The sequence below is a fragment of the Culex quinquefasciatus genome, chromosome 3 (genome assembly GCF_015732765.1).
Source record: "Culex quinquefasciatus strain JHB chromosome 3, VPISU_Cqui_1.0_pri_paternal, whole genome shotgun sequence".
In the NCBI taxonomy this organism is placed as follows: domain Eukaryota; kingdom Metazoa; phylum Arthropoda; class Insecta; order Diptera; family Culicidae; genus Culex; species Culex quinquefasciatus.
The window spans coordinates 44,946,036-44,958,982 of NC_051863.1; the positions used below are offsets into that span (position 1 = coordinate 44,946,036).

The following is a 12,947-nucleotide window of genomic DNA, read 5'->3' on the forward strand; positions in this document are numbered from 1 at the left end:
TCGCGAATCGTTTTACGTTTTTGAGACAGTTTTTTTGTTTTTCAATCCTAGTTAGATTTTTTACTTAAGGCGAACCATATCAGTGGAAACATCACTTAGGAACATTTTTTATATATTAATTGGAATAGCTTATTTTCATTAACCATGTTTTTGAATAATAAATTGGATTCACAAGGGTCAAATCATATTGGAGACCTACAGTCAGAGTTGAAAATATAAATATTTTCGAATTAATCAGCCTTACCAAAATAATAGCTAAGGTAAGCAGAGACAATTGCTGGGGGGAAAGGTATGAGCGCGTGAACAAAAGGGACTGTAAACCTTAGAAAAACTTACAAAACAATGAAATATTTCAAAAAGATTCATGCCGGGGTAAGTTCGATTCAATGTTATGTGCTTGGTTGATTAAAATATAAAATTAAACTGTTTAGTGACTCAGTTTGTTGGCTACCATTCCAGCGTGTGGATCAGAATGTGCAACCATTAAACAAAAGTCATTTCATTTAATAAAACGTTCAGTGCTTGGAAACGGCTGATCATTTTTATAAAGTTAATCATTCTCATTCTAGAAAATAATGTAAAATTGTTGAAACAGTTCTCTTTTTACAAAAAGCCTCCAAATTGCTAGTGTTTGAAATAACCCATTTGAATGTAATAATATAAATTGTCATTGTTATGTTTTAGCACATAAAGGGTGGCTCTTCTTTCGTCAAGTAAATTTTATTTAACACTTCCGCTACCAAGCCTCCGAAAATATTCAATTACAGATTCAATAAGGGACCATATACAAACCACGTGGACACTTTTTTGGAAATCCAAACCCCCGACTAAATCCATTTCATTGCATACTTTTGTTTGCTTGACAACTTTCTTGTATGTTTTTGCTGCCTGTGCTGAGATAGTTCTAGAAACTTCGTTTCAAACAGGCAGATGCTTCAACAGGGAAAAACAACTACCTACTTTGGCTCACCAGCTCACGTGAGCGCAAAACGCTCCGGTGAGCGTGAGCGAGCACGAGCTACCTGATAAAAACTCACGCTCCAGCTGGAGCGAGCACGCTTTCCGTGAGCGCTCGCTCATTCGCAACCCTGGTTTTAGGTTTTAAATCAATTAACTTGATAAACAAGAAATGTACAAAAAATCGGTAAAAGAAAAAGATTAAGGCTAGAACGGAAGCTCGGATCTATATCGCTGGGGTGTTTGCTCGCCTGATCATCCGCGTCAGCAACACCATTATTTTGAAATTAAATATGTCTTTACTCAGAAAATGTTCAGAAGTTCTTGTGGTGAAAACAGGTCACTACTGCCTTTATCCGCCGTCAGCACGTTTTGGGCAGCTTCTATTCTTGGTAGAATGGTCGCCACCGCAATTGAAGCATTTGACTTCGTTGGCCTCGTTGATTGTGTTGCAAGCTTGAGTTTTGTGCTCACCCCCGCAGGTTGCTCAACGACTCTTGATGAAACAGTTCCTTCCACCATGCCCAAACTGCAAGCAGTTCGAACATTGCATCACGTCACGGTGCACTGGACGATAACCAGGGTTGTTACGGACGGCGCGGATTGCGCGGATGGCGCAACGATAGAACTTCTTTCAAATTACAAAGGAAAATATTATTAGGAATTGAATAAGTTCAATCTTTTTCGTTGAGTGCAAAAACATCAATTTCTAAGAAGTTGTTAATGAAGAAAATTTTCTTCTAATTATTATTCTAATTATTGATTTTTTTTTCTTAATATAAAACTTCGAAATAATCTTCAAGGAGCGATTTTTTTAATGTATTGAGATTTGATAAATAAATTAAACATATCATCACAACTCATTATTTTTAAAACATCTGCTTAACAACTCGTATTAATAACAATTTTATTAAATTAAAATAACAAAATTCGAAAAATTACTGAATTTAAAAAAATTGAAGCTGTGAAACTTTTTAGATTTTCTAAGTTTTTTCAATATAAAAATTGAAATATTCAAATTTTTGGTTTATTGAAAAAATGAAAAATTCTGTTGCCACTCTGATTCAGGTAGAATTGATTCTAAACTCAAACCCCGATGGTTTGACACCAACTGTTGTCAAACGAACGGGGTCACTTTTTAGTTTGACACCCCTTTTACATGGAGTTCATACACACTACCAAACGATTATTGTGATTGTGGTGATCCATTAGAAGTACAGTATTCTGATCGGGTAATCTCTGTAGCATTCTGGTCGGGTAGTCACGCGCAATGTCAGTGACGGGTAGGTCGGAGGACGAGAGAGAGGAGAACTGTCATGAGGGCAGATTAGAGTAGAGTGAGTGGAGGAAGAAGCAGAGTGAGGGAACCAGGACGGACATCCCGGAGATCCGGTGTGGCCTGACCCAACAAGGGTGCCACAGTGATAGTGTGCGTGAGCGCTGTGTAAAAAGTGACAGTTCTTCACTTTTTAGTTTGACTTTGACCAACCAACGGGGTACAAACTAAAAAAGTGTCAAACGAAAAGGTGACCAACCACCAATTAGGTATCACAACATGACGAAATCCACTTAGCAATCTGTTAAAATCTCCGTCTAAAAGCGAAATGTAATGTTAAAATTAAAAATATAGAAAATCTGGAATTCAACACTTTGAAATTTCAGAATTTACATATTCAAACTCGTATTCAAATAATAAAAAAAAATTTATTATTTAAAATAGCCAAAACTTACAGACTCAAAAAACGTAAAAGAGTACGAATTATTAAATTGAAAAATTACGAAAATATTACAATTGATTTTTATTTTTTTATTTTTTAGGAAAGTTCTTAAGTTATTAAATTATTAAATTATTAAATTAATAAGTTATTAAATTATTAAATTTTAAAATTATTAAATTATTCAATTATTCAATTATTCAATTATTAAATTATTAAATTATTAAATTATTAAATTATTAAATTATTAAATTATTAAATTACTAAATTATTTAATTATTAAATTATTAAATTATTAAATTTTTAAATTTTTAAATTATCAAATTATTCAATTTTTCAATAATTCAATTATTAAATTATTTAATTAATCAATTATTTCGGAGTCATTATTTTGTTTAGAGAAATTTAGTGGAGAAAATAATAAAAATTTCGTGTTTCGATTTTTCAGAGTAAAATTTTGGCGAGAATTATCAAGTACAAAATCCCTAGATTTCATTATTTGGTAATTTATGTTATAGTTTTAAATTTTTTAAATTTTTGAATTTAATTTTTTTCCTGAATTTGTTTTTAAAGCAACGATATTTAAATTGTTACAAAAATGCAAATATTGTTCCACAACTGATCAACGGTACTGATCCAAATGCTTTCTGTATTATTCTTTGTTCGTTTGAAATTTCATTCATTATGTTACTCTCTTCTATGTTTGTCGCGATTTTTTTTCATATGGCGCGGATTGGGTTTTGTGGTCGGCGCGGATCTGGCGCGGATTTTTTTTCGACTTTTCCGTAACAACCCTGCATAACGTTTTCAAGTCACGATGTTGAAAATTGCCCAAACTGGAGATGAACCAGGTACTGTGTTGATGACGATACTAAGTCTTGATGTCCTTGTTGTGTCTCGTCATCTTAAAGACTTCGATCACGTTCAACTTAAGAGTTTTGAGCTCTTCTTTCAGCAAATCTAGGCGTTTACCTAGATCGTCATGGCTGTAGTATTCAATCTTTGTGGAAGCTCGTAAAGCACCAGATTTGATGAAACCGGTCGGCCACTTTCGCATCGAATCCAATGACGATGTTTTTACAAAAAAAATCCTTCTCGCTCACGTCCACAGGGAGGGTAGCGACTAGCGAACCGGTTTGCAGATGATTTTGCGTTGAAACAAACCTTGGTTTTCTCAATTCCACAAAAATCTTTTGTTGTTTTGAAGAAGTTGCTTTGACGTTTAGCGTTGATTCAAAAAAAATCTTGATCTTCAAATCAACAAAACGTTTTGTTGATTCAAATATGCCCTATTTTCCTGCGTGCAGAAACTGAACAAAAATCTTTCAAGTTTTAATTTCATGTTGCAGATTTTTCAAAAATGTCGCTACAGATCTCATACAGACTTCTCCCACAGGAAAGAACAGATCTCCCTTGGACAACACGGCAACCCTGGTGTGGCTGCCGTGGTGTGCGTGAAGTCACCGCAACGCAAAATCAACAGCAGCTCAGTGTCAGAAGAGGGCAGGAAAGGCAAAATCATTTCCCAACGCAATCCGGAGTCGTGCGGTCGTCGCGAATTTGTTCTTCCGTGCCCGTGTCCAATGTGTGTGTTGCATTTGCTGGACCTAAAGTTTGTGTGATATTTGCTAAATAGTTGTTATTGTTTGTGGTGGGAGCGAGGCTGACCGGAAATCGAGAGAAACAAAAAAAAAACAGCGCAACGGAAAGTGCTGGAGGAATTCCGATGTTTGCTGGGATGAAGTGCCCTTGAAAGGAAGATTTGCAGCATCTTTTTTTTTTTCGTCATCGTCTTTTGATTGTTGGTCCACATCTGGTTGCTGCTGGGATTGCTGCAGTGGGAAAGTGTGGAAAAAGAAGCAGAAGCAGGCTGACAAGTGAAAATCCTTGGAGTGTCGTCTCCTGGAGGTGAAAAAAGAAGCTCCAGAGCAGCACATCTGTCAGAGCCAGTGCCATCAAGTGTAATCTGTGTGTGTGTGTGTGTGTGCTCGCTGGTTGTGTGCAGAGGGGGTCCCACTTCCGGTTTGCTTCTGTGTCGATGAGTGGGTGCGCTGGAAGAGCAGGTCGTTCAGCCCCGCAACCAGCACCACTTGCCGCCGCAGTGTCCCATTCCAGCGGTCAACATTTCCAAAAGTGAAGCAATCGTCGAGAATGCCACTGGCCAACTCGGTGGACCCATGGAGAGAGAAAGTCCCACACAGTATCGTCGGTACCGAGGTACGTCCGGCCCCCGTAGGCCACCACAGTCCCTCTTCTACCCTGCTCCAACTATGTCTCCCACCCAACCTGCCAGAGCCCTCTTTTTCTTGTCTCTTGTCCCAACCAACCACCCAACCGAAAACACTCTTTTTGTGATCTCTTTGAGCAAGTTGACTTTTTGTACTGTTACTTTACTAGCTGTGTCTCTTGTACTATTGTTTTTCCCAGTCAGTCTCTTTTTTCTGCGTGTCTAAATTTAGTTTTAATTTTTGCTTCATATTTACACCAGTTTTATTTTTAACAGCGTTTATTATTAAACCTATTATTTACATTAAAACCCAATACTCAGAGTAAACGCCTCTGTTTCTATCACAGTGCTGCTGCTGCGCAAGCAAAGGGTGGTTGTGTAAATGTTTTGTTTACCAATAGGGTAGAGGACCCAGAAATCGCCCACTTTATAGTGGCAATCTAGGAAATTTGATGAGAATTTGATGACAATTTATGGTTTTTGGATCTATTTGTTGTAGAACGTTGATAAACTATTTGATTTTAATTTTCCACAAGGTTTTTATCATTTACGTGTTCATTTTTGATAAAACTTTGCGTTTTAATAAAGTGCTCTGAAGAGCCTATTTTCGCCCCCCTAAATCCAATTTTCGCCCACCCTTGGAACCAGTTTTCGCCCACGACAAAAATCAAGAAATCAAATGAAATTATGACACAAAGCTAAGCAAATATGGTCTCCTATTGATACACTACATGTTCCCGAAGCATAATTTTATTGTTGTGCACATATTTTGTCATACATATTATAAATTGAGGTTCAAAAAATCCTAGGAGTTTTTTTCAGATATCCTACTTATTTTGAGATTCTCTGTCTATTATAACTAAAACCAAAACATGTTCTCACTCTCACTAAAAAAATATGACTAATTTTTGATAGAACTCATGTGTCCCTGTTCAACCAAGATAAGGGCACACAGTTACAATTAGCTTCATGTTGTTGTTGATTTTGTTAGGGGAGCTTTAATCCTATGGGTAATTTGCTCCCGAAATAACTCCATATAAAACATCGAGTCCCTCTTAATAAAAATATTAAAGCACATGTGTAACTACTTCTCCATCCTCTGCTTAATTTGTTCTCCTATGAACCAGTAAACTTTTACAACATTTGAACCTAAACCCCTTATGAATGAAAGTAATTAAAATGATTATTTAACCTTTAAAAATAATCAAGAATGTTCCAAATATATTTTCAAGCACATTTCGCTGCGATTAGAAAAGTTTTTATGGTAAACGAAAACTGGTTTTAGATAAAATCTTAAAACACAATACTAGATTTCGCCCTGGTCGAAAATTGGATCGAATGTTTTTTCATGACCCCAGAAATCGCCCACTTTATTTTATTGAAATAACCTTTGGTAAACGTTTAAAACAGGTAAATCACAAGATTTTCATGAAATTCAGACATACAGTGAACTAATGAATTATTCATTCACATTATTTTCGGACAAAATGAGTTGTTTTCCCTCATTAACATTATTACCCGCTGCAGTCTATATTGACAAAAATATGGCGGCTGCAGTAAGGCTTTTTTTGAAAAGCTTATAAAAACTTAATAAACAATAGAAATTCATTAGGAAAGTTTCAATTAGTACTAGAAATGAATGAATATGTAAAACTGCATAATAAATTCAACCAAAAAACGGTATGAGTTTGCTAGATACAGATTAAATCCAGTAGGTGGGCGAAAACTGGAGCAGGGCGAAAACTGGGTCCTCTACCCTATGCACACTCGTGGTTGTGCCCCCTCTTGCGGGCAGAGCAGTGGGGATGGGAGGGCAAATCCCGGATGGGCGTAGGGTTGATGCAAAAATTGCATCTAATGTTAGATTTTGACTGTGAAATTGATAGCTTTCAACACTACAAGCTAGTCCAAGATTATTGTTTTGTTAGTACATAAACCGTCGCCGTCTTGTTGACTTGAATATTTGCAAATTATTATTAACCAGTGCGATCAACCAATATATAATTAAATTTATTTACATTCATGACCTGAAGCAAAGTTTTTTCGCTGAAATTCAACAAAGTTTTACTGAATTTTCATCAAGTGAAATTTGAGTAAACGATTCAGAAATTATTTTTTTACTGAATTTTCAGTAAATAGTTACTAGTCACTTTGACAGATGATTTACTAAAATTTCTGTAAAATTATTGTCAAAACAACTGAAATTTTCTGCAAAAGAAATGTTAAATTATTTTGCTGAGAATTCTGTAATCTTCTTGTGTCAGTTTGACAGATCAGTTGCTGAAGATTCCTACTGCTGTTTTAGTTGTCAAGATATGATTTATTTTTGCAATTAAAAATATTCTTTATTTCTTAAATCTCATTTGAAATTCAACAATACCATAAACATCTTATTTTTATCAACTATTTTTTCAATACTGGCTATGTTTTGACTTGCTGTAATTATTGTTTTTCGTATGAAAAAAGTTTGTGGTTCGGGCAATACTTCAAACCTAGAAAACAGCTAAATGGTTAGCATCGAGGCTTTTGTTTCTAAAAATGACTGCAGTCCATATTCGATTATCCGTTGTTTAATTTTTGATTGTTGATTTTTTATTGTATGCTCCTAAACTACGCTAAAATGATTTTGAATATTTAATTTCCTAAACTACGCTAAAATGATTTTGAATATTTAAATCCAAGATGGTGGTCAAAATGGCGATGATGTTGTATTGAAAAACGCATTTAATTGTTTAATATGCAATCAACAACTGAAATTTGATTAAAATGGAGTCGCAGAACTCGAATGTTTAAATTTCAAAACAAATAAAATGAAAAAGAAATCGAAACAAAAACTCCATGCCCTGAAGTCCCATACAAACCTTCGGATAAATGAAACTTCGGATAATCGAGTCTGGACTGTATACAGAATTTAAAAATCAAATACATCAAAGAGGATTTTCACTTGGCAGCATCCAAACAATAAAAGAGGTATTAGGCTACGGTAAACAAACAAACTCGCTCATTTTGACAGTTTGCCAGTTTGTCTGCGTTGTTTGTTCGCCAACATTTGTTTGCAGAAACGTCAGCTTGCATACATTTGGTCTTGTCTGAGAGTTTGTCGAACTGTCAAACGCGAAAAAGTGCGGGTTTGTTTGTTTTTTTATTTTGCCATAGTGTAATACCTCCTTAAGTCACAAGTGCCCTATCATTTGTTTTGGGCATTGTAAAATAAACGAATCAACGAGTGAATTCCAAACAACGTTTCATCAAGTTTTATTACACGTTTGAGACACCTGAAAGTTGTTTAAAATAATAATGTCATCAAGTTGAGCTCAGTTTACCTCACATGCAATCAATCATAATTCCGCCGAATTGTAGATCAAACAGTCCAATCAAAACCGCCTATCTACCCGGAATTGTTTACTCAGCCAAACAAAACACCTCGAAAATTAGACGAAGGTATCAATTTTCAATTTTCCCAACATTTGACATCCCTTTCTCCTCTTGACTCCCACCGGCAAATCTCTTTTTAACGTTATTAATTTTCCGCCCCCTGCCGACCTACGCGACAACACATCACTGATATTATTCACAAGATTCTCGGAAGCCTTCCTAATTGATTGGAATAGAAGTGAAAAATTCGGCCAGGGAAGTTGCGTGGGTGGGTGGGTTATTCTGTGTGTTAATGGTGTGATAAGAGCACGCCCGCGAACGCAAACTAGCACCTTTTCAACCGCCCCCGCAGTGCTCTTGATCTACAGGTACACGCACATATGTGTATGTGTGGGCGCTTGGGGGTGAGTGAGTGTTACAAATTAGAACAGTACCCAACTCTCACGAACATTTGCCATTAGCAAAATAAACGTAGCTGTGTGGATTATGGCGGGTATGTTTATAATATTTTTTTTGGGAATGGGAAATTTTTAACCGAATTTTCGGACTTTGACTTATTAAAATTTAATGAACTGCAAGTTCTGCCTGAAAATGGTTTCAATTATTATTTTTTTTAGATGCGTTTTTTGCGTTATTGCGTTATTGGTTTTTAAATATCAACTTTCATCAACGATGGAATGTCTACATTTTTAACTTCATTTGAAGCTTTTCTTGCGATCTTTCGAATGATGTATCAAACAACTGCAAATTCTAACTTTTATATCAAGTTTTTAAGAAAATTTACAAATTCGGAACACTTTTTTCTTACGAATGTAAACAAACTTTGGTTCTCTCGATGAGTACATATTTTTTACAATATAATGACTTCACGCACTGAAAACCAACGAAACTCAAGCTTAGTTATGTGTTATGAATGGTCTGATAACTTTAAAAATATCAGTTAAACTCAGGTGTTCTACAATTGGAGCCTAGCATTTCAAAAGGGCACATCACTTTTGTAAACAATAGTGTATCCCTTTCACTACAATAACAGTTTACATAAGGTGTGAAAGGGACACACTATTTTTTTAAAAAAGTTATGTGCCCTAATGAAATGGCAAGCACGAATTATGGAACAGGAAATTTAGAGGCAGTGTTTTGCTGCTCTGAATGAAACAGTCTTGAGATGCAGTTTCAATTCAATTCAATTCGGTTTTATTGGTGAATAATCAAGATACAATGAGTTATTTTGAAGTGCATAACAGAGTTTTGGAGTTCCTTACAGCTGTGTGTTGCATCATAATCCATTTAGGAACAATTATTTCTTTAACTAAGGCACTGGCAAGAGTACCCTGGGCTTTGTCATAATGAGTGTCATAGGTTTGATGCTTGTTTGGCAAAGAGTATGATTTGATTCGATGTGGAATTAAAATCGAAGTGTTCAGTATATTGCTGAAGCTTCCATTTTTACACATGGACACCACTTCATGCTGCGAGAACCCACTTTGGCGTAGTCTCAGGGCTTAATCGATGGCCGGTAAGCTGTCATCGAGACAAGGAGGAAATATCACATTTGTACAATGAACCGCTACATATGTGATTTTTCCCTATCTTAATGTGGGTGTCAGGTTAGGATGCGGGTTTAAAAAAATAGTGATTGTAGAATTTAGGATTTTTACTATAAATATCAACTTGTTATACTTTGCCTTTAGTTATTTAGGGACAAAATTAGTAACAGTGAATTTAGTAATTCTATCAGAATCGGTGATTTTCATTCAAGTAGCATAAAAACCATTATGATTTGTCAAAATTTTCGTAGAGTCTCGATCAATCAATAGTGAAATGATATCGGACTAAGTTCGTTGATCTGTTGAACTAACGGTTGTCGGATTATGATTGTATCGACCATTGTTGCGAATCGAGGATCTACTGGAATTATGACGATCAAATGGTCGTCTCTTTTTCAATTCACGACTTGTAAATGTGAACTGTTATTAATTTTTATTTGTTTTTTAAAAGAAGCCAGACAGGTTTTACAAAAAAAACGTTTTTTTTTGTATTAATTAAAATGTCGGGGATTTGAGATAAGCGTAGCATTCGGATATGTTACTTTAAATCTTGTATTCAATTCAAGTTAGGTAGTTATCCGCAAATGAAAATTTGGACTTATATGAATAATTGAACATTTTGGACTTATGAATAACACACAACTGTGCATTTATTCTAGAGTCAGATCCATACAGCGTCATTGTTTATTTGGTCGAAGTGTACTAATTCATTGGCAGATCTGATTCTAGTTGTAATGTACGACAAGACTACTGACGGACGTGACAGGACAAGGGCCCAGTTTAGAGGTTTTGACATCAACGATGTGCGGCTGGATCGGGACCATCCATAAACCACGTGGACACTTTGGGGGTGGTATGGCGATTGTCCACGATCCATACAAAAAGTATTTTTTTGTATGGACAATTGTCCACGAGGGGGGGGGGGGGTTGGTAACATATTCCCAAAAAAGTGTCCACGTGGTTTATGGATGGTCCCATCACCCTCCCAAAAAAAAAAAAAAAAGTAAACAGTAACAGTGTTCCTAATTCCAGTCATAGCTCATAAAGCCGCGAATCTGGACGGGGAATCGAACGCCGTCTCGAACAATTTTGATTTTTTCTTCATGTTCATCGTTGGGATCAGATGGGAATCGAACCCAGAACCATTCGTTTAAAAAGCGAACACCGTAACCAGTCAGCCACGGCCGCTCCTGCAACACTGAATAAGGATGAAATTCCTCACCGGGTTTGAACAACTCGATCTTGAACAGCCGTTCTATGCCGCAGGAAGCACAATCGTCTCGCAGCGCCGTCCGGTTTAAAGCTGTCCGTAACAGTTTCTTTCTTCACCAGGTGCACAAGTTTTAAAACATTCAAAAACCGTTTGAACCGTAAAGACATCTAAATTTTGAAAACTCCATGTAAATGACAGGAGCACAAAAAATTGCGTCCGACTCGCAGCGCGACCTACTTCGATCTCCCAACATAAAAATATTTTTATCTTTTTTAAAAATAAACTTTTTGAATATCGGCCTTCGTCATGCACAAGTTAAACATTTTTGCGTTGTAAAAAATGCATTTCAGTAAAAATTCATTGAAATATTCTCGAGTAGGATTCTACGAACTATATTTTACGTAAATCCTGCAACAGCTCTTACTTGTTCCGCACGAGTTTTGAACCACGCAGTATTGTTGTCATCTCGATGAAAATGTTCAGAAGTTCTTGTGGTGAAAACAGGTAACTACTGCCTTCATCCGTTGACGTTGGTTGGTTTTCTCTCGGTTGACTGAAGCCTGGAGTTGTTGTACTCTCTGCAACTTTTGGCCGCTGAATCAAAGGCAATGGCTGTATATTCGTAACCACTCAAACAGATCCCACTCCTGGTAATGCCAAAACGGGAAATTGGTTGGTGCCTAGTCGTCGCTTGATGTCGAACTTTCACAAATTCGGCTCGTTTTGGGCAGCTCCGATTCTTCGTGGAACGGTCGCCACCACAGTTGAAGCATTTTGCTTCGATGTTCTCGTTGATTGTGTTGCAAGCTTGCGTTTTGTGCTCACCTCCGCACGTTGTACAACGACTTTTGATGCCACAGTTCATTCCACCATGCCCAGATTGCAAGCATTTTGAACATTGCGTCACATCACGGTGCACTGGACGATGACGTTCCAGTACCAGATTTTGCACCAAAAGATCTTGCATTAACCTTAAAAATCGAAATTTAAAATTTAATTTTTTTTGTTTGGACTTCGCCGGAATTAATATTTGATAAAAGTTTAAAAAGTTAACTCAGTATTTTTTTTGATTGGGTTCTTTTAAAGTAAATAAATAATAGAACTAGTGTTGCAAATAAGATTCAAATACCTTGATTTAGGAACGAAAAACAAAGATGACTTTCAAAAATGTGTTTATATGACTCATTTTAATTTTTGTTTGTTTTTAATTGTATAGTTATTGGTTTTGACGATTGCAATTACAAAAAACATTAAAGTTTCAACGGTAGTTGCAATTTTTTTAAGTTTAATTTACTCAACACTACAACATAAAAAAATAATGAGACATGATAAAATTTATTCAAACGAAATTTGGATTCGAATATCATTTACAATAAAAAACTGTTTGCTTTGTTGTGCACCTTTATTCAAATATAAAAAAAATGAAATGATTTCAAACACACACAAAATTATTAAGTGTAAAAATATATATTAAATCTTTTTCAATTCGTTATTCTTCAAAATTCAAAGTTTATGAAAAAAATACTTTTTGCTCCCTGATTTTTTGAATCATTAAAAAAAATATTTGCAGCGATCAGCATAAATAATTTGCTTTTCCAAGCTTATTTAAAAAAAGATTTATCACTGAAAAGTTTTTCTGGAAAAATACATTAGTTTTTCCACTTCCAGAAATCCACTTTAACGACCCCCGGGTCTTTTGTGGCCTCTGTTGCAAGTTTCTGCCCATTTCTAGGCGTCCTAAGGTTATTTGTGGTGAGTCACCCGAAACCTATTTTACGCAAATGGATCGACGTTTTCCTTCCCCATGTGATAGAAGGCCAGGAGGATAAGGCGGGAATCGAACCCGCGCCCCATAGCAACTTAGGGATCGACCGCCGAAGCCGCTAACCACCGCGCCACAAGGCCCTTGCTTA

At 36.0% G+C, this 12,947-nt stretch overlaps 1 protein-coding gene across 3 annotated transcripts in view; it reads left to right on the forward strand.

The window, feature by feature from the left end:
- Positions 1–4,158: 4,158 nt before the first annotated feature.
- Positions 4,159–12,947, forward strand: part of LOC6047586 (ribosomal protein S6 kinase 2 beta) — a 60,106-nt gene continuing 51,317 nt past the window's right edge. For all 3 annotated transcript variants that reach the window (XM_038261658.1, XM_038261657.1, XM_038261659.1), the window contains exon 1: positions 4,159–4,889. In XM_038261658.1, coding sequence (XP_038117586.1) covers positions 4,850–4,889 — 40 coding nt within the window. In that variant the 5' untranslated portion in view covers positions 4,159–4,849. The remainder of the gene's footprint in view (positions 4,890–12,947) is intronic.